At 39.9% G+C, this 25,794-nt stretch overlaps 1 protein-coding gene across 4 annotated transcripts in view; it reads left to right on the top strand.

The window, feature by feature from the left end:
• LOC123873355 (pecanex-like protein 1) overlaps nucleotides 1–22,346 on the top strand; it is a 35,479-nt gene extending 13,133 nt beyond the window's left edge. For 2 of the 4 annotated variants that reach the window (XM_045918179.1, XM_045918178.1), the window contains exons 12-26: nucleotides 232–428; nucleotides 698–867; nucleotides 1,318–1,491; nucleotides 1,714–1,861; nucleotides 2,417–2,568; nucleotides 3,011–3,194; nucleotides 14,702–14,871; nucleotides 16,374–16,522; nucleotides 17,060–17,170; nucleotides 17,670–17,764; nucleotides 18,114–18,236; nucleotides 18,425–18,487; nucleotides 19,074–19,201; nucleotides 19,858–20,281; nucleotides 20,906–22,346. In XM_045918179.1, coding sequence (XP_045774135.1) covers nucleotides 232–428; nucleotides 698–867; nucleotides 1,318–1,491; nucleotides 1,714–1,861; nucleotides 2,417–2,568; nucleotides 3,011–3,194; nucleotides 14,702–14,871; nucleotides 16,374–16,522; nucleotides 17,060–17,170; nucleotides 17,670–17,764; nucleotides 18,114–18,236; nucleotides 18,425–18,487; nucleotides 19,074–19,201; nucleotides 19,858–20,281; nucleotides 20,906–21,046 — 2,429 coding nt within the window. In that variant the 3' untranslated portion in view covers nucleotides 21,047–22,346. Of the gene's footprint in view, nucleotides 1–231; nucleotides 429–697; nucleotides 868–1,317; nucleotides 1,492–1,713; nucleotides 1,862–2,416; nucleotides 2,569–3,010; nucleotides 3,195–14,701; nucleotides 14,872–16,373; nucleotides 16,523–17,059; nucleotides 17,171–17,669; nucleotides 17,765–18,113; nucleotides 18,237–18,424; nucleotides 18,488–19,073; nucleotides 19,220–19,857; nucleotides 20,282–20,905 lie in introns of all 4 variants that reach the window. The other 2 variants (XM_045918177.1, XM_045918176.1) reach the window with 1 other exon arrangement.
• Nucleotides 22,347–25,794: the final 3,448 nt, after the last annotated feature.

The raw sequence follows: 25,794 nt of genomic DNA, 5'->3' as shown, positions 1-25,794 counted from the left end.
GTTAATTTGTGGTTACATTACAAAAAAAATTAAAATGTGTTTCAATTTTCAAAGTAAGATAACTATACCAAGTGGGGCATCATATGAAAGGGTTTTATCTGTGCATACTAAAACTGATATTTATTTATTTTTATGCATAATTGTTTTTGATTTATCGTGCAAAATGTCGGAATAAATACCTGAGTACGGAACACTCGTTGCGCGAGTCTGACTCGCAGGTTTTATCACTAGAGGGCGTTTGCGGGTCTCGCTGGCTGTGCGGAGGGCGGGTGCTGTCCCCGGGCGCGTGGTGGGCGCTGCGCTGGCTGGCGTGGCAGCTCGCGGCCGCGCGCTACGTGCTGGAGGGGTACTCCGTCACCGACAACAGCGCGGTCTCCATGCTGCAGGTTTTCGAGTTCCGGAAGGTTCTACTCAGCTACTATGTCAAGGTGAGAAATAACTTCTGCTACACTTCATTTTAATACTTTACTGAGCATTTGATTTTATGAATAAATTAATAAAAAAATCTGGTCGCAAATATATTTTAGAGTATTCACATCTTTTTCTTACCAGTGTAATAAGAAAAAGACGGACAAACTTAATTTAATTTAGAACTGTCAAATCGTGGCCTTTGGTGCCAGTCATGAGCCTATTGTTTAATTTGTATAGTAGCACTAAAATCTAGAATTCATTTATATGCAAACATTGTACTTTGCAGAGCATAATCTACTACACAATACACTCGCCGAAACTAGAAGACTGGCTATCATCGCCCGAACTAGCCGAGGCACTCAAACCGATGAGTGAGCGATCATTCGTCGATTTGGACCCAATTTTCAACGTTAATCTTGACGAGGATTATGACTTTAGAGCGTCCGGAATTACTAAGTACGTATCGAAATGTATTATTATTTTAAAAATCCGGCTCGAAGGACCATGTTTTTATAAATAGAAAATTGAATCAATCAAAGAAAGAAAATTAACGTAATATCTTTCTGATCATATCCAATATTGAGTTTTATTAGAAACTACTGATCCGCCCCAGCTTCGTAATACTTTAAAAGTCTGAATTTGGCCTTTTCGTTTCCTCCAACGTGCCTTAGAGCATGAAAAACCGTTGGCCCCAGCTATTATAACTAACATCTAATAATAATAACAGCTGTTAAACCCAAGGGTCGAAATCTTGTTCTCAGACATCAGTATGCGGAAGGATCTGGGTATCCACCGCATTACTATCCAAATAGAACTACTATTATGTGACTAAAAGAAAGGAGTCTTGACCCTCAGCAATGAGGAAGACGACGCAGAGAGAGATAAGTAACCCTTTTGTTTTTTCAGGAGTAGGTTCTGCGCAATATATCAGGAGTGGATAGTGCACTGCAGCGCGCGGCGCGGGGGAGGCTGGCGCAGACGGGCCTCCGCGAGAGACTCTCCCCTTGTCACCCTTTGCTTTGCGCTCAGTCTGTTGGGACGGAGGGCATTAGCGGCTGCTCAGCATCTCTCCGCTTCCAGGTAAGATAGTTCCAAGAGTAGGTACTGTGCCATATTAAAAAATAAAGACAAATTCTTGCGCTTGTGTGTGTAGACTGTAGGTGAGTCTTATATGGCATAGATTATATAGATACTCAATAATTCACCTTTGAGCAATACGGCACTTTCGTGATGAGCAAGCTTCATAACATGGCCGCCCGTTACTAGAAGGAAGGACCATAATTTAGATTGTAATTGTTGCAGCGTGGAGTTCTTTCTATATGGTCTGCACGCACTGTTCAAAGGCGATTTCCGCATCACGTGCGCGCGTGACGAGTGGGTTTTTTCCGACGTTGCCCTTCTTCATTCTGTGCTGGCGCCCGCAGTGCGAATGGCACTTAAACTACACCAGGTGAGCTTAACCTTGGATTGTTCTTAAAAAAAATTCTTTATCATTTTAGCTTCATTAGTCAAGAACTTTAAATACAGTTAAGCAAAATTTCAGAAGAAAAGTTTAATTCCAAAAAATTAAGAGGTGCTTGCCCGGGGTCGAACTCCGGACCCCCTAAACAGGAGGCCGAAGCTTGAACTACTAGCAGGCAGGACTCACTTGGTCACGTGACCCGAGAAATACACGTACGGCGTGGCGGCGCGCGCCTTTGATGGCTCTCGTATAAGTCTTATATAAGAGAGAAAGAGATTAGGTACAAGAGTTTGCGTGACAATAAGAGAGGCGTTTGTTTAAGAAGCAAGGTTGTGCAAGCTAAATTGAACTTTATTACGTCAGCACAAGAGTCGCTATTTATTAAAATTTCTCTGCGGAGAGAATAAGCACAAGAGTCGCTATTTATTAAAATTTCTCTGTGGAGAGAAATTAAAATTTCTCTGTTCTTCCCTATCTGAAACGCGCTATGAAGTATTCTGTGGTTAGGCTATTACTTGATACATCTTGTATGGTTGTCGCCAGGACCATTTCATGTTCCCCGAGGAATATTGCAGCAGTGCTGCTTTATATGGCGCCATATCGTCGCACGCGCAGAGACTCGTCATATGCCACGAGGCCGCGCCTGCCTGGCGATACAACGTGCTACGCGGTGCGCCTCATCTGCTCGCTTTCAGGTATCTACACACATTGTTTCCTAAGAAACATTATAGCAATGCCGCTCTGTATGGCGCTCGTGCACAGACTCGTCATATGCCATAGCGGTACAGCGTACTACGCGGCGCGCCTCATCTGCTCGTTTCCAGGTATCCTCACACATCTTCATGTTCCCTAAAGTGTAGCAGTGCCGCTCTTTATGGTGTTATATCGTTACACGCGCAGAGAATAGTCATGTGCTATGAGACCGCGCGCTGTTGGCGGTACAATGACTACGCCACGCGCCTCGTCTGTTCGCTCTCAGGTATCCTCACACATGATCATGTTCCCTGAGGAACACTGCAGCAGTGCCGCCCTATATTGTTTCAAAGCTCTGGAGTGACCAAAGTAAAAGTATTCACTCTATATTTTTGTTTACCAATATGTTCTTCTGGATGAATTTGATACAATTCTTCCTTACAGACACGTAATGGACGAAGGCAACGACGACTACAAGATAATAATGCTGAACAAGCGCCACCTTGGGTTCCGCGTGATCAAGCTGAACCGTGAGTGCGTGCGCGGGCTGTGGGCGGGCCAGCAGCAGGAGCTGGTGTACCTGCGGAACAGGAACCCCGAGCGCGGCTCCATACAGAACGCGAAGCAGGTACTCACTCCCTTACTGCTGAACAAGCGCCACCTTGGGTTCCGCGTGATCAAGCTGAACCGCGAGTGCGTGCGCGGGCTGTGGGCGGGCCAGCAGCAGGAGCTGGTGTACCTGCGGAACAGGAACCCCGAGCGCGGCTCCATACAGAACGCGAAGCAGGTACTCACTCCCTTACTGCTGAACAAGCGCCACCTTGGGTTCCGCGTGATCAAGCTGAACCGCGAGTGCGTGCGCGGGCTGTGGGCGGGCCAGCAGCAGGAGCTGGTGTACCTGCGGAACAGGAACCCCGAGCGCGGCTCCATACAGAACGCGAAGCAGGTACTCACTCCCTTACTGCTGAACAAGCGCCACCTTGGGTCCGCGTGATCAAGCTGAACCGCGAGTGCGTGCGCGGGCTGTGGGCGGGCCAGCAGCAGGAGCTGGTGTACCTGCGGAACAGGAACCCCGAGCGCGGCTCCATACAGAACGCGAAGCAGGTACTCACTCCCTTACTGCTGAACAAGCGCCACCTTGGGTCCGCGTGATCAAGCTGAACCGCGAGTGCGTGCGCGGGCTGTGGGCGGGCCAGCAGCAGGAGCTGGTGTACCTGCGGAACAGGAACCCCGAGCGCGGCTCCATACAGAACGCGAAGCAGGTACTCACTCCCTTACTGCTGAACAAGCGCCACCTTGGGTCCGCGTGATCAAGCTGAACCGCGAGTGTTATGATTTTAGCAGTCTATATATGCATGTATGTATATGGGTTTGTATCCGGATTCTGTGTTCCACCGTAGTGCCTAAACTACTGGGCCGATTTTGATGAATGAGGTGTCAATTGATTCATTGTAAAAGTCCAGGTGACATAGGCTATATTTTATGAGAAAAAAAATGACCTAACAGATGTTACATCAAAAAAAGTGGGGGTGGCCAAAATTTTTTTTGCTATTGTATCGAGTTTGATGTCAAATGAAAGAGGAGAAAATTTGGAGTTCATGAGTTACGGAAGGACGACTGTCCAGAGCTGGTAGAGAAAGTAGAAATCCCTTTGGTGGTGAAAATGGTTTAATTAATCGGTTTACATGAAATTGTACATGATAAGTATAATTAAAAATAGGTGTCTACGTCCGTTTCGCACCGATGCTAGGTAACGAAGGCTTCGAGTGTAGTCTGCATTCTGTATATGGTGTTATTTGACTCTCTCGGCACGTTTCGCTGATGATGGAAGTCGTCCAGCGTAACACCTCCCCCATTGGATGCGCAATTATTCGGTGATGGTGAAAGTGAAGCCGAATATTGCGGCATACTGGTAGTATTAAAGAAGTTCTTGATTCATGGAGTAATGGTTGAGTTGCTCTCTCTGAGGGTGTCATCTATCTTCTGTAACAGCATGATTTTAGTAGATGTGTTCTCCGGATAAGTTGGTTCTTCAGTCAGTGATATCTTCTGCTCGCATAATTTGAAGAATTGACCTTCGGGCATTCAGCCTCTATGTAAATGAAAGCCTTAGAATTGGTTGATATAAGAATGTGCAGGATGTACTATAGTATTACGTTACTTGAAATAAGCTAAACTGATAAAATACGCTAAATGTAACCAGATACCTTAGGACTATGATGGCTCAGTTCTGTAATTGATGCGTTGCGCTAAATTTCTAATTAAAAAGCATTAATTGAATAAAATAATATACTTATAGTGTACTCCTATCAGTAGGATGAAATTCGATCGTGGGAACGTCGCGAGGACTTGGAAGTAAGATTAGATACCTAACGGCTTAAAACGTAATATGAAAATTCATTTTATTTGACCTTCTTAAATCGGGATTTTGGAAAGGGTTTTTTCCGGTTTTTTCTCGAAGTATATATGTGTATAGCTTGGTTGTGAGTAATTGAACTTTGGATAGGAATTTCGGGATTTTTGGGTAAGTTAGTGCAAGTGGTGTCAGTATGAGATGAATTTCTGACTGTGGATTTTGAAAATTTAACAGATTTTGAATTTTTAGAGCGATTAACGCGTACTGGCAGAGTTTCTTTCAAGTGATCGTCTGCAGTAGGGTTCTTATTCTTAACAATCGTAAAATTGAATTCTGCTAATTTTAAGTTCCAACGCGTAATACGAGGACTCGGGTCTTTTAAATTCGATAAATCAGGAAAATCGGAAATTATTTTAAACTTTCTGCTAAAAAGATATGGCCTAAAGTACTTAGTGGCCCGGACTACTGCGAGAAAGTCTTTTTCTGTCTTGGAATATTTAATCTCGCTATCATTTAAGGTTCGGGATGCATATGCAATAGGTACATCGGTGCCAATAGGGCCTTGGGATATTATTGCATTTAAAGTCACATCAGAAGCAAAGGTTGTCAAGTTAAATTCCTGTTTAAAATCGGGATAAGCTAGAACTGGGATACTTTTTACAAGAATTTTACAATTTTCGAAAGAACTAATGAAATTTGAATCATGATTAAGTTTTGCTCCTTTTTTCAAGCAAGATGTCAAAGCCTTGGTCACCTTTGCAAAGTCTGGTATAAATCTTCTATAAAAGCCAAGGATACTTAAAAATTCTTTAATTTCTTTGCGACTGTTAGGTAATGGAAAATTTAAAACATGTGAAATATAATCTGGGTTCGCTTGTATGCCATGCGGAGAATAGATATGGCACAGAGGCGTTTCGTGTTTAAAGAATTCCGATTTATCTATTTTAATTTTAAAATTCGAACACCTTAATCTTTCTAAAATAGCACGTAAATTTACTAAATGTTCCTGTAATGATGTAGAGAAAACTAAAATTTTACCTAAGTAAGCTATGGAATTTGGCAGGCCTTGAAGATCATTGTCAGTAAAATTTTGAAAAGTCTCATTATTTAAATTAAGACTTAGGGTAGTAAAGTACAAGCACCTTCCTAATTTGTCTAAAACGTCGGTTAAATTTGAAATCGGATACGAATTTTCCATTGTATAGAAGTTAAACTGTCGAAATTCATTAGTTAAATTTTCATTTTCTAAATAAAATACATCGGAATATTCTTTGGCTAAATTAATTAAATTAGTAGCCTCTTCTTCATTTAACTGATCTATGGGCAAACGTGATAATATGAACTGGTAATTCTGCTTATCGTCAGCAGCGGTGTCAATTTCATTTTCACACCGGGTTGACATGTTTTCTTGGGAGTTATAATGTTGGTCAGTGTCGGATCTTTTGCCTATATATGGATAGGTAGTTATATTAAGTTGTACTAACTTGTATTTACTTTGGTAAATGACAAGTCCGGCGCCTGCGCAAGACAGTGGCGCCACCAATCTACAACTCACTTGCCTTGCGGGTGCGAGCGAAGTAGGACATCGTATTTTGTGTTCCTATCAAATCCCAAGGATCCACATGGAACGTTTCCTAAAGGATTAAACAAGTCAAAGGAGTCTGCCTACATTTCGAGTGTGTGTGTGCTTACCAATCAAGTGCGCCGTGCGTGACTAGAAGGGACGAAGCATATGCTAAAGAAGATATCAGGTTAGTGCAATACTTTCCTATCTATTTGGGCAAGAGATTTCGTCATATTTCCTAACAATCATACAGTCCACTAAGTAATAATTATAACAACCAGTGCAACATTCAAATTGTGTGCAAAAACCACACAATTTTTTGGTCCTTCGAACCGGATTTCGCCATAATTTATGGCATATTCCATCAGATTTATACAATTCTAGTGCCATCTATAGGTTTCTTACAATTTGGATACCTTTAGAACGATGTGGTGCCTTTAATCTAAAAACTATCGCTGTCTAAAAATAGCTTACGTACAATAACCTGTGAATAGGTAACAGTGACCACGCGGCAGTTATTGCGTAAAATATTTAAATGTGCTAGTTATTTAGAAAATATCTAATTGTAATAACGTTTATTACATATTTCTTGACGTTCAAGTATATATACTTTAGATATTTTACATCCCTTTTCGTATAATTCATAGAAAATAATATTCTGTTCATTTCATTTTATTGAAGGTTGTAGGTAGATTGAAAATCATGCCTCCAAAGGAAGATCCTAATTCAAACGTACCTATAGCGTTGACTGTTTTAATAAAACGAAAAGAACGATGTTTTGAACAAATACAAACCATTTTTGATTTGTCCAAAAAGGTTAGCGATGATGAAACTAGGGATTTATTTTTACTGCGGGTTAAAGAAATTGACACTTTAAGGTCAACATTTGAGAAAATAATTTATAATATTTTTGAAAAGGAACTTGAAATTGACCAAACATCATCATTCCATAGCCAGGATTTAAAAAACTTTGAAGAATTATATTATAGAACGAAGTTAGTTGCAGCCAAATATGAACCTAATTACCCTAGTAATAAGGAACAAACTCCTTCAACTGACCAAAGGCCACGTCTTCCCAAGTTGGAGTTATTTACTTTTGACGGTCAAATCGAAAACTTTACGACTTTTTATGAGACATTCTGTTCTTTGGTTCATAATCAAACGAGTGTTACGAAAATAGATAAATTTCACTACCTAATATCATGTACGACAGGTCCTGCATTAAATATCGTCAAAAGCGTTCCGATTTCTGCGGACAATTACGATGTAGTGTGGCAAAGCTTACTGGATAAATACCAGGATAAAAGAATGTTAGTCGGCAGATATTTAGACAAAATGTTAAATTTTACGCCTTTAACGAAAGAGACATCTGTACACTTAAACACTTTTATAGAAAATTTTGAACACTCGTACAAGGCTATTCAAGCTCTAAAAATTGATAATTTAGAAAGCTATATACTGTGTCATATCGCACTAAGGGCCCTAGACCCACAAAGTCGAAAGTCGTTTGAACAACATACCGATCAAAGTACCATTCCTGGTTTCACAGATTTGATGTCATTTATCCATAACCATATCAAAGTGTTAGATCATTCTGCGTCATATTCATGTTCTAATAATACTACAAATCAAGATCAGAATAAAAAACAATTTAATAACAAAGACAAAAAATCTAAAGCTGAGCAAAGTTCGATTAAAAATTTCTCTTATACTAGTTCTAATTCAAAGCGCGTTATCTGTGTTCACTGTGGGCAAAATCACATGATCTACCGCTGCAGCCAATTTCGTCAATTGACCAGCGCTGAACGAGTCAGCCGTGCTGCCAATTTAAAGTTATGTAAATCTTGCCTAAAAAATCACGGAGAGAGTGAGTGCAAGAGTACGTTCTTGTGTGCCGTGTGTACTAAGCCTCATCATTTTTTACTGCACATTGATAACGGAATTGAACCTGGTACTCCGTCAGTTTCGAACGCGAGCGCCGCGACTGCCGTGCCGCCGCGGTCCGCCTCGATCTGTGACACAGCGCAAGTGAATCATCACGCGACTTCTATGCGTAGCCATACCGCAGTTGTACTCGGCACCGCAATTGTACGCGTAAAGGATAAATACAATTCTTACCAACCCTGTCGGGTGCTAATTGACTCAGGCGCTCAATCGAACTTTATTTCATTAGCATGTTTGCAGCGTTTAGGTTTGTCTCAGCGAAAATGTTCTTTTAATATTTTCGGTCTTGCAGGTGAAAGTGTAAAAAATCACGGCATGACGTCATTTAATGTAAGGCCGCGTCACAATGACACGCCAAGTTTTGATATTGACGCTGTAGTATTAACTAAACTGACTTCAGATTTGCCTACTGTTAAAATCCCGCAAAATATAGTCAAAAAATACAATAATTTATTCTTAGCTGATCCCCAGTTTTACAAATCATCACCAATCGATATAATTTTAGCTGGTGACATTTTTCCTCACGTTTATGATGGAACAAAGGTCATTTTTGATCGCAATATTCCCGCCGCTCTCAACAGCGTGTTTGGATACGTTATCTCGGGAAGTTTGACGATTCAACGCTCTAGTAATAATGTTGTAACGTTTACAACATCACTTGTGTCGTACACTAGTGAAGACGATCGTCTCAATGACACTCTCAAGACGTTCTGGGAGGTGGAGTCTGCGCCGTGCGAGACCCCAATGAGTCCGTCTGAAGCGATCGCTGAAAAAATATATATAGAGAAACATTATCGTGACGAAACTGGCCGTTATGTTTCTCCGATTTTAATCAACCCTGACCACGAACCACTAGGAGATTCGTATAACATAGCCTTAAAACGTCTCTGTCAAATAGAACGTAGATTAGAGCGTTCGCCCGAGTTGCGAACCGCATACGTAGATTTCATGCGAGAATATGAATCATTAGGGCATATGGAATTATATAAGGGTACGGAACCCTCCAAATATATTATTCCTCATCATTGCGTCTTGCGTCCTTCTAGCAATTCTACTCCCTTGAGGGTCGTCTACAACGGGTCCAGCCCTACGACTAGTGGCGTAAGCCTAAATGACATTCTTTTGACAGGTCGTAAATTACATACTGACATATCAAGGATAGTTTTAAATTTTAGGCTATATGACATTTGTTTTACAGCTGACGTATCTAAAATGTATCGCGCGGTTCTTATTGACCCTTCGGAGCGAAATTATCAGCATATTCTTTGGCGTGAATCTCCGTCGGAGCCAGTCCGTATATATGAACTAAAAACAAATACCTACGGTCTCCGTAGTGCGCCGTACGTTGCCGTGCGCACACTGCATCAACTCGCGCTAGACAACCCACAAAGTCGCGCGTCTGCTATACTTACGCAGGGATTTTATGTAGATGATTTGTTATGGTCGTGCCAAACAATTACCGAAGCCTGTATTTTACAAGACGAACTTATGTCACTCCTTAAAAGTGGGGGTTTTGATTTAAAAAAATGGGCCAGTAACTGTCCAGAATTTCTTCTGAGACTCAATGCAGAAAATATTTCAAAGATTAATTTTGAAGACGATACGTTATCGAATTCATTAAAAGTTTTAGGATTGACTTGGTTACCCTCTGCTGACTGCTTCTCATTTAATTATAATTTAACTGACTTTAAATCTACGAAGCGCTCGGTACTGACATTGCTCGCGAGTATATTTGACCCGATCGGATTTATCTCACCTTGCACTTTTCTTGCAAAATGCGTCATGCAAGACTTGTGGAAATTGGGCCTCGGTTGGGACGATTCACTACCTGCTGAGATTTATGGAAAATGGAATAAATTTATTTGTGAGTTGTCAACCCTAGCGAACTTAAGAATCGAGCGGCACTTATTAATACCTAACTTTTCGGACGTGCAAGTGATAGGCTTTTGTGATGCGTCATCGCGCGGCTATGCAGTTTGCGTCTATTTACGCAGTACAGATGAGGGCGGAAGGGTTAAGGTTCGATTGCTGACAAGCAAATCTAAAGTTGCCCCTTTAAAACCAATTTTATCAATTCCTAGACTTGAATTAATGGCGGCCGTGCTGCTAGCAAAGGTTTTACGATTCGTAATCAAAAACCTAACTGATTTTAATTTTTCCATAGTCGCCTTTAGCGACTCCAGTGTCGTTTTGTCATGGTTACAAACGCCGCCATATCAATTAAAGACTTTTGTATCAAATAGGGTCAGTGAGATTATCGATGTAATTCCACCAAATCGGTGGTATCACGTAAACAGCGAGCATAATGCTGCTGATTTATGTTCGCGTGGTACATTACCCAGTCAATTTCTCGCCGTCGAGAAAACTTGGTTCCACGGGCCGGAGTGGTTATTACAGGATCCTAGTGACTGGCCTTCCAGTACTTTTTTCGTAAGAAATGTAAACAATATTCCCGAGTTAAAATCAAATGTAGATACATTCGCATTAACTTCAAGTGAAGGTACCATTTTAACAAACGACCTTGAAGAAACTTTCAACAAATTTTCTTCTTTTAACAGATTGCAACGCGTTTTGGCTTGGTGTCATCGATTCATAAATAATTCAAGAAATCGTTTGGATAAAATTTCGGGTCCATTGAATTCCTGTGAATTAAAACAAAGCCGTGACACTATCGTGCGTGTAATTCAGTCGAACCATTTTGGTTCTGAGATTGAAATTTTAAATAAAAAAGGATACGTGGCTTCACTACGTAAACTTTCCCCCTTTGTTGACTCCCATGGTTTCCTCAGGGTGGGGGGTAGAATCTCACAATCTGATCTACCCTATGATTCGAAGCACCCCTTGTTGCTTCCTAAAAAATGTCACACTGTTCTTTTATTAATTGAGTATTTTCACAAGGTGTATTTACACTCGGGTCCTCGTACATTACAAGGAATATTATGCAAATTCTTTTGGATTATAAATGCTCGTAGCATTATCCGCTCTGTGCTTTCAAAATGCGCTAATTGTTTCAAATTTAATCCAAATATCGTTCAACCCGCGATGGGTACCTTGCCCGCTTCTAGGTTAAAACCCGGGAAAGTATTTGATAACGTCGGTTGCGATATTGGTGGTCCTTTCTTTGTTAAAGAAAGTCAACGCCGCAATGCTAAGAGTTGTAAGGCCTATTTGTGCCTCTTTGTTTGTTTTGCCACCAAAGCCGTGCATTTGGAGGTATTAACAGATTTATCATGCGACTGCTTCCTTGCTGCAGTAGATCGTCTCGTCAGTCGCAGAGGGCTCTGCAGGTGTCTTTTTTCTGACTGTGGCCGAAATCTAATTGCAGCAGCCAAGCATTTAAAGGAAGTTGGCAATTTCTTTCGTGATAAGGCCAATTGCAATACCATCTTGGACGGTCTTGCTTCCCGTAGCATTGATTGGCGAACAAATGCACCCAGTTCCCCTGCCATGGGCGGACTTTGGGAGGCTGGTATAAAGTCAGCTAAGCATCATTTGTACCGAACAATTGGCACTCGCATCCTCACCTTCGAGGAGCTGAACACCATATTTTGTAAAATAGAAGCTATGATGAATTCACGTCCGTTGTGCTCATTATCCAATAATCCGAACGAGTTTGACGTGCTTACTGCAGGACATTTCTTAATTGGACAAAGTCTATTAGCTGTCCCGGAATACGATGTTGAGGACGTTCCTCTGAGCAGACTGTCTCGGTGGCAAGCAATCCAAAAGATTACTCAATCTTTTTGGAAGCGTTGGTCAGATGACTACGTTCATACACTCCAACAAAGGGAGAAATGGTTCACATCGAAACCTAACGTTAACGTTGGAGACCTGGTTCTTCTCAAATCAGATCTTGCTAAACCATTACAATGGCCCTTAGGCAGAATAGTGGAAGTTCATCCAGGTGTCGATAACATTGTTCGCGTGGTCACTGTTCGCACAAAAAATGGGCTTTATAAAAGGCCTGTAAATAAAATTTGTCCTTTACCTTATGCTAATTAATTAGTGAATCCGTGATTCGCTCATAGTTTTTAGATTAGTTTTATATTTCTTAATTAGTTAGTAGGTAGGTCCACTATATTTACATGTACAGCTACAGTACATGTCTCACATAACAATTCATAGTTTCAAAACCTATAGAGAATTTTCTCTACTTCTCATACCTTACACTCATAAGGGAAATCATCATACTGATTTCGGTGGGGGGTATGTCGGATCTTTTGCCTATATATGGATAGGTAGTTATATTAAGTTGTACTAACTTGTATTTACTTTGGTAAATGACAAGTCCGGCGCCTGCGCAAGACAGTGGCGCCACCAATCTACAACTCACTTGCCTTGCGGGTGCGAGCGAAGTAGGACATCGTATTTTGTGTTCCTATCAAATCCCAAGGATCCACATGGAACGTTTCCTAAAGGATTAAACAAGTCAAAGGAGTCTGCCTACATTTCGAGTGTGTGTGTGCTTACCAATCAAGTGCGCCGTGCGTGACTAGAAGGGACGAAGCATATGCTAAAGAAGATATCAGGTTAGTGCAATACTTTCCTATCTATTTGGGCAAGAGATTTCGTCATATTTCCTAACAATCATACAGTCCACTAAGTAATAATTATAACAACCAGTGCAACATTCAAATTGTGTGCAAAAACCACACAGTCAGATTTATAATAATAATTTACAGGAATTTTGGTTTCTAGAATTTCTAGTTGATTTAATTCAACCTGTGAGCAATTTTGTGGAACAGGGTAAGGTTGACATGGGATATAAGTACTTGATGGATATTGAGGTTCTGAAGGAATGTGTTTTTGGGACTTTGAGCGTCTTCGTGATCTAGAAGGGAATTTCGTGTCACTGTAATAATTTCGCTGTGAATAAAAGGAATAAGGTCTACGAGTATGCTTATAATAATTTTGGAAAAACTTAGTTCTATTCTGCAGATGTATTATATTTAATTCTTCTTTGGCAAATTTGAGAGCAGTTTGTAATGTGGGGGGTCTCATACACCTTACTCTTGACCCTAAAGGTTCTCTTAAACCTTTTAAGAATGTTTTAAGGGCTAACTTTTGGTAAAGCGTTCTTTTTACATCGACAGTAGTTTTGACAGTTTCGTGTAGCTCTACGTAAGTAATAAGTGTGCAGAGTAAATTTTGAACCTTTTCGTAAAAGATTTGTACTGTATCAGAACCTTGAATTAAATATGATAAGTCTGTAAGTAAAGCTATTTCGTCTCGGTAATCGGAAAAACTGTTAATTAGTGTAGCTTTAATTTTATTCCAATCATCTGAAATTCCGTTGGCTGATATGGTTCTTGCTGCAGATCCAGTAATTTTATTAAGAATACCACTAATCAAGGAAAGGTTTGAAAGGTCATACTCTTGAGCGGGATTTAAAAATGAGCGTACTAATTGGTCGGCTAAATTTATAAATCTAGTTAGTGTGTGAGAATTTCCATCAAAATTCGGTAAAAACTTAAGAGACTTATTTATTCTATCTAACAGTTCTACTTGACTAAGTTCCGGCATTTTTTTTTTTCTATATAACTAAGTAAAAATTATATATCGAATAATTAATTAACAAAAATTCATCAAATTAAAATAGTATCTGTAATTAAACTACGCGGGTGAGCAAAAATCGAAATATATTATAGTACCCTGCGCAAAAGTTAATATAACAACCAATAAAAAGGATTTCAAGTACTTACAAAACCAAAGTCGCTGGCGAGCTTCGATCCATCGATTTCCAGTATGACTCGAAGTCTTCAGCGGCAGCTCCTATGACAGTAGCTCCTAGTAGGTTCTCTAGTCCTGACAAGGAAGTTGAAGGCGTTGACCTGATTTTTAGGGGATGCACCACGACGACCTTGAACATCCAGGACTATCCTTTAAGACTGCGCCAGTTACGGAAGGACGACTGTCCAGAGCTGGTAGAGAAAGTAGAAATCCCTTTGGTGGTGAAAATGGTTTAATTAATCGGTTTACATGAAATTGTACATGATAAGTATAATTAAAAATAGGTGTCTACGTCCGTTTCGCACCGATGCTAGGTAACGAAGGCTTCGAGTGTAGTCTGCATTCTGTATATGGTGTTATTTGACTCTCTCGGCACGTTTCGCTGATGATGGAAGTCGTCCAGCGTAACACATGTATATACAACAACATTAAAATATACCTACCGACAAAAAAACATACATAATATTTCAACGTTTATGAAGATGATCGCAGTATGCTTTTAGTTTTCAACTTTATCTTGTGATTTGTTATTCTTGCACAGGCTCTACGTAACATAATCAATTCGTCGTGCGACCAACCGATCGGGTACCCGATCTACGTGTCGCCGCTCACCACGTCGTACGCCGACACGTCGCCGCAGCTGTGCTCGCTGGTGGGCGCGCCGCTCACTGTCAGCTCCATACGGGACCATCTTGTTGCTCTGTGGCGGAGGTTAGTCCACAATTCATCCATATCCATACTAATATTATATTGCATGCTTCCAGATTAATATTATAAATGCGAAAGTGTGTCTGTCTGTCTGCTACGTTTTCACAGCTCAACCGCTGAACCGATTTAAATGAAATTTAGTACGAGTTAGCTTACATCCTGGGGATCTAAGAGTTCCTACGGGATTCTTAAGGGTCTATCCGTTTAACCGATTTATATGAAATTTGGTACAGAGGTAGCTTACGCACCGGAAATTGACTTCGGCAACTTTTTATCCCGGAAAAGCAAAGAGTTCCCACGGGATTTTTAAAAAACCTAAATCCACGCGCACCGAGTAGTGGACATCATCTAATCATACGTAAAGGATTTTTTTCTAAGATACTTACTGTCATCCATTAATTACTATTTAGCATAACTTGGCCCTTTTGTGTACCATCAATTAATCCCATCGTGTAGTATAAGTTAACCCCATCGTCTAGCATAAGTTAACCCCATTGTCTAGCATAAGTTAACCCCATTGTCTAGCATAAATTTAATTGTGGGTTGAAACGTTTAAAGGATTTTTTTTTTGTAAGATACTTACTGTCATCCATTAATTACTATTTAGCATAACTTGGCCCTTTTGTGTACCATCAATTAATCCCATCGTGTAGTATAAGTTAACCCCATCGTCTAGCATAAGTTAACCCCATTGTCTAGCATAAATTTAATTGTGGGTTGAAACGTTTAAAGGATTTTTTTTTTGTAAGATACTTACTGTCATCCATTAATTACTATTTAGCATAACTTGGCCCTTTTGTGTACCATCAATTAATCCCATCGTGTAGTATAAGTTAACCCCATCGTCTAGCATAAGTTAACCCCATTGTCTAGCATAAATTTAATTGTGGGTTGAAACGTTTAAAGGATTTTTTTTTTGTAAGATACTTACTGTCATCCATTAATTACTATTTAGCATAACTTGGCCCTTTTGTGTACCATCAATTAATCCCATCGTGTAGTATAAGTTAACCCCATCGTCTAGCATAAGTTAACCCCATTGTCTAGCATAAGTTAACCCCATTGTCTAGCATAAATTTAATTGTGGGTTGAAACGTTTAAAGGATTTTTTTTTTGTAAGATACTTACTGTCATCCATTAATTACTATTTAGCATAACTTGGCCCTTTTGTGTACCATCAATTAATCCCATCGTGTAGTATAAGTTAACCCCATCGTCTAGCATAAGTTAACCCCATTGTCTAGCATAAGTTAACCCCATTGTCTAGCATAAATTTAATTGTGGGTTGAAACGTTTAAAGGATTTTTTTTTGTAAGATACTTACTGTCATCCATTAATTACTATTTAGCATAACTTGGCCCTCTTGTGTACCATCAATTGATCCCATCGTGTAGTATAAGTTAACCCCATCGTCTAGCATAAGTTAACCCTATTGTCTAACATTAATTTAATTATGAGTTGAAACGTTTTCCAGAAAATAGTTCAGGTTTCCTCTTTTTGTACAGGATACGACGTCGTTGCGGCGAGGGTTGCTCGAGCGGTGCATGCGAGGCCGCTACGGCGGAGGCGGGGCGCGCGCCTTCCAGAAATGTTCCTCCCGCGGCCCCCACTAGGGGGTCCTTGGCCTCGCACGCGTCCCACGCCGCCTCCCTTGGTAAAATTAACTAATTAAAACTCCTTTAGACTTGAAAATAATTTAGATTTGGATTGTGTTAGGCTTCCGTACCTCAAAAGGTAAAAAAACGTGTATCCTTCTTGGATCACTAAGTTAAGAATCTGACTATCTGTGAGTCAGTATCAAGAGTCAAGATCCTTTTTCTCAAGAACGCGTGGACGTATCAAGTTGAAATCAGTATCAAACACTTAAGTCTGCGGTTCCTTACAATTGTAAAAATCAAGCTTCTAATTAGTAAATTATAAAAAACGTTAAAATACTGCCATTCATGCCACTTGTTTTGACACTCGCAATAAGCGTTACGAGTCAAATCCAAAGCTTTCGGACATGTAGACTTGAGAGCAAGGAGCCGGAGATCAACGACCTATGTACGATGCGTGGTGGCCGGTGACAATATGCAATAAGTGCAAAAATTGCGATTTAGTGTTCAATGTATTATTTTGTTATATATAAAATAAAATAGATATAATGAACAATATTAGTATCTCTGGACTATAATGTATTATTATATTTTAGCTGGAACCCGCGGTAGCTTGTCGAGCGCAGGTAAACCGACTTCGTCTACACTCGCGTCCCTCGCTGGCTTGTTGAGGGAACATTCACACGAGCGGTCTCAGGAAGAGCCGGGTGAGATTTATGTATTTTATGTCACTTTCCAGGTCTATACCTATATTCTATATCCATTACCCATGCAAAAAAACATCAAATTGGCCCGTTCCGAAAGTGTAAAGGCAAGGCAGTTTAAAATTGATTATGTTGTGAATTTTATTGTAAAGATTACATTCATACCCACAAATGACTTCGATAACTTCGATACTAACCATATGGATCATTCACGTGAGCTTAAGCCGTTGATGTAGTAGTCTAAACATATAAAAGAAAATGGTGACTGACTGACTGATCTATCAATGCACAGTTCAAACTACTGGACCTATCGGGCTGAAATTTGATATGCAGATAGCTATCATGACGTAGATGACTAAGAAAGAAGTTTTGAAAACTCAACCCTTAAGGGGGTAAAAAAGGGGTTTGAAATCTATGTAGTGCATGCGGATGAAGTCATGGGTACTTTAGTATGCGGGTACGCTAGCTTATAATGAAAATATAGATGTAACTATATTCGCAGTGTATATTACGTGTGCGGACGTGGCGGAGGCGGCGCGGCGGCGCGGCGACGAGCGCGGCGCGCGCCGCGACCGCAACCTGCGCGCGCGCACACAGGTACACTGCTTCATTCATTCACTCCCACATTTACTCCACTTAAAATTCATCAATGTTGAGCCTCAATTGCTCAACCGGTAAAGGAGTGGACTGAAAACCGAAAGGTCGACGGTTCAAACCCCGCCCGTTGCACTATTGTCGTACCTACTCCTAGCACAAGCCTGACTCTTAGTTGGAGAGGAAAGGGGAATATTAGTGATTTAACATGGCTAATATTCTTTTTTTTTTTTTTTAAATGTCACCTTTTTATCCTACAATTTTAGGCCTTTTGGCTTGGAAAAGATTTGTATTCTGTGGACTAAAAACATTATTTAAAAAGATAAAATAACACTACTTGTACGTAATGTAGCCGGGCAACCGAAGTCGCTTACGCCGTGACTCGCGCTTGCCGGCGTCGTTCCGGCTCCTGGCCGTGTCGGACACGCTCCGGCCGCCCGACCACGCCGACCCGAGGCACGGGGACGACGGACAGGTAACATAGCGTGCAATATATGCATTTTTAGAATTTTCTTAAGTATATTTTGCTTGTTTGACATCCATCTCGCTTTTTTACAAAAAAATTAAACTTTGTACATATGATAACAATAGCAATAAAAAAATCTCAATAAAATACGATTTGAAATGCAAATTGTCATCGTCATAATCCGTGTTTTGTATCAGGGTTCTGCTGGGGGCTGGGAGTGCGGCTGGCGGGAACAGCCGCGACGCGCCGCTAGTGCTAAGGTACTATACATTACGGTACAGTACTGCCACTTGTATAAGCTACGCCGATGTACTTGCGCAGAAATCTCGATTTTATTCTTTCGATACAATGTCGGAGTTGATCGGCATTATAAAAAAAATTAGTCAATTTCATTGATTTTTATTGACAACTCACGTTTCTTGACCAAAAAATTGACTATGCCAAAATTGTTGTTACAAAAAAAGAGCTCAAGTTTTCTTAGACAGTTCCCATGTATCTCATATGGTTTTGCATTTTCCCATACTGTGCCAGTTAAAACACTATACTACCTTTATAGTAGTTTATTTTATGCACCACCTGTCGGAATAACTGGATCCCCCATTGAGATTGCAGGAAATATTGATACCAAGTCTTAAGACCGTTTAAGATGTTTAATTTAATTTTAGTTTTTTATTTATAATATTTATATAATAACAGGTTACAATAAACTTTAACTAAACAAAAAAAATGAAATACATATTATTGCTATATTGTAGACCCACTTAGTGATTGCCGCAGCTTGCATTGATTGTGCCACAGTTAGGAGAAAAAACGACTACTTATACTGGGACGTTATACTTATACCAGGTGTCAGGCACCCGCGCGTCGCGGGACTCCCGCGGCTCGGGCTCCGGCTCGTCCCTGGAGGAGGCCGGCGCGAGCGGCCTGGACGTGTCGCTGCCGGACTGCAAGATCATCGCCAACAGGAACGCCAGGCAAGCTAGCTTCACCAGGTAGACCCGCGCTCATACTAACTATACTTACTATACAGTGAAACCACACGATTCGTTGCGATGGGCGGTTAGCAGTGCCACTGAGTCATCCTACCATGCCGACCATACCATCACTGTTGGTATATACAATGTGAAACCAGAACACTAGCAAAAAAGAAGACAGGTGATAGTACTGCGATTACTGATAAGATAGGTACAACAAAAAAAAACGCGAAAAAAATCATCAAAAATAAATAAATAAACGCATCGTGTGGTCTCAGACATACTCGCACTATAACAATATCGTACCATTTCATTGTTCATCGAACATGTCATCCCATAAACCGAAAATAGTTTAATATCCTGACATTTTATTCATCCATCCAAAATAGCTACCATGAAAACTAAAAAAAAATCAAGGTGTTATTTCTTGTACAATGGTAAGGAACCATTTGTGTGCGAGTGCGACTCGCACTTGACCGGTTTTTTTACAATACATTGGCTTGTAAAGTGTTTCTTACTTCACAGCTATTAAAACTATAAAGTAAACTTTTACTACCCTCGGGCAGTACTAGCTATTAAAGTACTATACAGTATATAGTTCCGGCCTGGACAGTAATGTACTATTATGCAATTACATAATCCAATCTTGTCCACAGATACTTCATAAATGAGGGTACATCTAAAGATCTGTCAAAGGTCACCAAGGAAATACGTCACGAAAGAGAAAGCTACCGCGACCTTACAGGAAGGTACATCGAGAAGCCTGAAGTCATACCTCTGAAGGAAACGCACTACTCTGACATTTCTAACAAAGAATCTATCTTAAAGAAAGAAACGAAAAAGGACCCTAAACCTAAGGAGATAAAGACTAAAATTAAACGATCGGACTCAGGGAAAAGTGAATTAAAAGTGAATATAAGTGTAGGTAGTAAAGTGTTGATAGTTGAACCTTTGGGTGTCTATGATTGTATAAACTTGGGGAGGCGGATCGATGTGCTGTGGCCTTCGGAATACCAGAGAGAAAGAGGAGGGAGGAACTATTGGGGCAGTTGGGTGCCTCAGGCTGGGATGGATGGATTGGTAAGTTCTTATATTTTGCTAATGTCTTCATAACTGATTCTTCTATGGTGCTGAAACGTGGACACTGACAAACTGCCTTCCACAAATTCAAAGTTCCTCAGCGAGCTATGGAGAGGGCTGTTAGAAGTTACCCTGAGGGATAAGGTCTGAAATGAGGAGATCTGCAGGAGAACCAAGGTCACTGACATAGCCCAAACTATTAGCAAGCTGAAGTGACAGTGGGAGGTCATGCCTGTCGTAGAGGCGATGGCCGTTGGAGCCGGAAAGTCCTTGAGTGGAGACCGCGTATAAGCAAGTGTAGTTTGGGACGCCCTCCGGAGCACGATGGACCGACGATATAAAGCGATTAGCGGGAATTGGCTGGATTAGGGCCGGGACTGGTGGCGCTCTTTAGGGAAGGCCTACAGGAAGTCCAATAGTGGACGTCCACATTCAATTCTCAAAAATCCTTTCTTAGCGGATGTCTACGTCACAATAGCTCGCATGTGAATAGCTCGATCCGTCCAGTAGTTTGAGCTGTGCGTTGATATGTCAGTCAGACAGTCAGTTATTCAGTCTGTCAGTCACCTTTTCCTTTCATATATTTAGATATTTCGATTCCAAAATTCGACAATGTATTTTCAGGTGGTACACAAATGGACGCCAAGCCACCGGGACCCAAAGTTGCGATCTCATGTGGACAAGAGCATCCTGTTATTGCAAATCGACGACAGATTCGTTCCCATTGCGGAGAGCTGCGTGCAGGACCTCGGCGACGAAGTGTAGATGCACCTTTACATTTTAAACGCATAATAATCCTTCCGACCAAATTTCGGCCATGCCGGCCAATCTATTTAGAGATTAGCCAACTGCGTGGGAGATATAGTACACGTACGTGCGAAAATACAGTTGCTCTCTCTCCCTCACTATAGCCCGATGGGACGGAAATCCGACACGACCAGAGAGAGATTAGACCATGGACCAACGGCTTCGCGTACTCACTGAGCGAGGTATAGGATGCAATCGCATATTACACTCACAGCGTCATAGACAACAGATTCGTTCCCATTGCGGAGAGCTGCGTGCAGGACTTGAAGTGTAGATTCGCCCTTCACATTTTGAACGCATAGTAAGCTCACGGCGTGAGACGACGCCGTATATGTTTATTGACGAGCCGGCTTTACGGTTGCAGTGAAAATATGAAAACAACCAATAAGATCTCATGCACAACTTAAAAGCTATCGAAAAGCGTACTTTTATCAGAAATATTTCGGTCGCACTCGCTCTGTGAATGTTAGAAGAGTACGTCCGATCCGGCAACATTTGGGAACAGAATGTATGATCAGCAGTGTTAACCTTAACAGACCAGCCTACTAATTCGCTAACTCAGTGTCTGAATTATAGCCATCCAGCTCATTTGACATTTATTTTTAATCCATCAAAGGTTTTCTATGAATAAATATTTTAATATCACACAATGAAGCAGCAATGTAGAACCAACCAATGTCAAATGAGCTTGATGGCTATCATTCAGTGTTAGACTGAATTAGCCAATCCCAATTTCTTTAGACTGATAATTTCATAATGTGTGGCCGGCCAAACCAAATTGAGAATTGTGATTTTAATTCACTATAATATAAATTTATACTAAAATTAAGACTAAAGCTCGGACTAGACCAAATACCTATACTGTAATATTATTGATTAGTAAAAAAAATATGTTTTGGATACAAATTTTGTTGTACACTAAATTTTAATAAAAAAAAATTAAAAGATGGTTTTTATTTTAGTTTTGTGTAGAACAGAATTTAGTATGGTTGAGTCAGGATTAAAAACTCCTTATGTATTTAATTGTTAGGAAATATTATGGCCGGTTCTTGGCCTATGTTGTGATTTCGAATTATGTACTTTGATTTCCTGATGGAATAAGAGTAAAAAATATTACAATCATGTAAAATTAAAGTGTTTGTAAAAAAATTCTTCCTTATTAATCTTGAGTTATGGCTTGCTTGTTTAGAAATTAAAATCATTTAAATGTGGTGTTAAAGCAAAAAAAAAAAAAATTGTGAGCTTAATTAAAATAATCTGAGGATATATTTTCTAAACGAACAAACCATAATGTACGTGTAGATAATTCCAAAATGTATATACAAAAAAATACGCTTCAAAATGTATGTATGTGCATTGTAAATAAATACTGTATATAATGTAAAAATGTATGCTCTATTGTAAACAATGCCGAAGAAGCCACCGAAAAACGCATTTTACTTTTTCATGGTCGATTATACAGAAGAACGGTAAAAAGGAATCAATTAAGCTAACATGGGAGACTTCGTCTGTGTTGGCGTTTGCTGGCGCGCGTGCTCTGCCTTTTTGGAGTGTTTTTTTTTTGTGTTTTACTGGTGTTTTTGGTGGTGGAACTGACTGGGAAGCGCTCTAAAGGGACGCCGCGCGTGTGTCGGCGAGCGTCGCCACAAACGAAGTGCATACTTACAGTACAACCAAATTATAATGCGCATAGAAATCTTCGTCACTGTTCGGCAACGGTCGTATGATACACATGATATTGACTCCTATTTGTTTATAACAAGGTGCAAAATTCGTCGCATTCCCAGAAACACCCGAATCATTGAATCGTAAGAGCCCTAAACAATGCACTTGCATTTTGCACCTTGTTATAAACAAATAGGAGTCAATATCATGTGTATCATACGACCGTTGCCGAACAGTGACGAAGATTTCTATGCGTATTATTAATTTGGTTGTACTGTATATAGTTCCCCTAACTTATAAATAACTACAAACTTGACATTGGCTAATCTCTGTAAAGCCAGACGAGAGAAAAAAAAAAAGCTAACATGGCCGAAGTTGCTGAGGCCGCGGGAGCTGTGTGGCGGTACGCTGCACCTGCAGTTCGCAAAGAAGGAGAAGCAAAAGTTGAACGTTCCGGAACGCAAGTACACATCACAGAACCTCACTAGCTCAAATTGATCGCAAAGCAGAGGAAATTCAAAAAACCATTGAAGATCGGAACGACATCATGAATATGGTGACCATGAAAGCAGTAAATTGTGTCTTCGGTATTGGCATATTATCTCAATGTTGTATGAAAGGGCTTTTGTTAAGTGATATAATTTATGTACGGACAAAGTGCGCAAGTTGGGCAAAGCTTACACCGCCCGGTTGAAGTCGACTTTGTTTAAAGTGTCCGAGTTCCCGAATAACGATTAATTACCAAAATAATGCTTCACTTCTTTTTTGGATCGTAAAAAATGACCTTTTTCTGGACTATGTTTTGTTTACTGCAGAACCAATAATAAACTATTTATGTGCTTAAAAGTTGCATTGTTAAACTTAAAGTATTGTTAAAGTATAAATCGTCTTAGTGACAAATATACGCCCAATCAATTTTTACTGACTTTTCCTTGGCTCACCAGTGGTTCAACAGTGTTGAAAACGACTTGGCAAGCAGAATTAATAATAAATCATCTTTTAAAGCAAGGAATTAATTCGTTTATCATTCGAGGTTTATGCAATATTCGGAAAATATACCCGGGCAGTGTCAACTTTGCCCACTTTTTGGACTTCGACCGTAACATTGTTTCTTTTTTTATTTTTGTTACTTTTTCACTAAATTTAATTTTAAGTTTAAACTGTCTCCCAAAAACAAATCTTAGTCCCTTCCACACCAAAAATGTGTATTATTATATTTTATTGGTAAAAAAGTAAGTTATGTAGGGAAATAAAGCTGGGTATACACTGCTTCAGCATAGTTTTTATTTTACAGATATCGAATCAATTTTGATTAGAATTCAATTTAACTATCGTGATTTTTATTTCTAAAATGATTTATATGAAATATATAGATAAAAATCATAGCAAAATTCAATCATTCATCTTCATAGTATGCTTGCTTTTTATTCCATTATTAATTTGATAAAATTCGTTTTAAACAAACACTACTTTTATTTAATGATGCCGAATGGAAAAATTAACTAAGTACTTATTAATAATTATTATAAAAAGAAATCTTGGCATTAAAAAAAATCACATGAAACAAAAATTGAAAGAATCTGAATTACTTAACTAGTGCTTACATTCATCATCACATCGTTTAAAATCGAAATGTATAACATTTATGAACTGGAAAAAAGGAATGTAGCTATAGTCCGCGACAGGTTGAGATGGCAATCGGGGTATGAGGCGGGTCTGTGCGGGTGTACGGGGCGTCCTCACCATGCCATGCCAACCTTTCGCGTACTATACAGCACCAGTGTTTTTAGTTACCTATGCTGCAGTAGTGTTGTGCATCCGATTAATATATATAATATCTGTAATATCTAATAATAGTACCGCTGTTATTTGTTGGGGAATATATTTATTACAAACATTGACGTATTGTTTGAACGCGACCGCGGTCTCTAGCACGTTGAGTTTTACGAATTTAAGGGGATTTAAATCATCCGAGTTGATCTTTAAAATTTAAATTATATTCTTAAAAAAATACTGCTAAATAAATAAATATATTGTAAAAGTTCTCATAATTATTACGTAATATTTAAATCTGACGTTCTTGTACTACTTTTATTGACATTGCAGAAAAAGGTCACAATTAACTACCAATTTCAATTTTAATTCAGTAGAAAATTAAATTAAGTACAAATAAAACATTTTCATTTTCAGTGTTTTTGCAAAAAAACAATTCATTTCATGAGCATTAGACGTAGGTATGTTATGGCGGCTATAGTACGCGACAGGTCGGGATGGCAATCGGAGTGAGGACGTCCTGCACATCCACACAGCCCCTACGCTAATCTGGTGCGAGACTGCGGGTGTGTGGGACATCCCCCGCCTCATACCCTGCTTGCCATCTCGACCTGTCGCGTACTATACATAGATCACTTTTCACTGACAGTTTTGACTGATTATTTAAAACTGACTGAAAATTAAGATTGTGTAGCATGATAGCTGGCAGTTCAAACTGATGGAATATTTTATTTTATCAGTGAAAAGTGATCGTATAATCAATACGTAGCCCCATAAGTCTAACCTCAGCCTAAGAGTGAAATATATCTTTAAAAAAATTCAAATAAAGAATGAAAGAAATATAATGCATAAAAAATGACTTCTCACCCGCCATTTTGACTTTATGTCAAATGTCAAGCATACGATTTAAGGCCGATTCACACTAAGCACGTACGCGTGACACGCGTAGTGCTTTGATATAACTGCACGCATTACGTCTACGCGAACGTTCACGCCACGCAAGCGGTATGCCATGTTTCATACAGTTTCATACATTACAACATCATGGCACGCGCTACGTCTACGCTTACGTGCTGCATACGCGTTTGGTGTATCTCAGCTGTTAGTCCTTATTTTAAAGATCAACCGTACTTTTGACATGACATTTGACCCATAGAGCTAAAATGGTGTGTGAGAAGCATAGAGATAGTAAAGTGAGAAGTCATTTTGTACGGACTATAATACCCACATTACTTGTCAATGTCATTCCCTGATTTTATTTAAATCGT

Source organism: Maniola jurtina, chromosome 16 (genome assembly GCF_905333055.1).
Source record: "Maniola jurtina chromosome 16, ilManJurt1.1, whole genome shotgun sequence".
Taxonomy (NCBI): domain Eukaryota; kingdom Metazoa; phylum Arthropoda; class Insecta; order Lepidoptera; family Nymphalidae; genus Maniola; species Maniola jurtina.
Note: the sequence above shows the minus strand (reverse complement) of the source record. Positions and strands in the feature narration are given on the sequence as shown.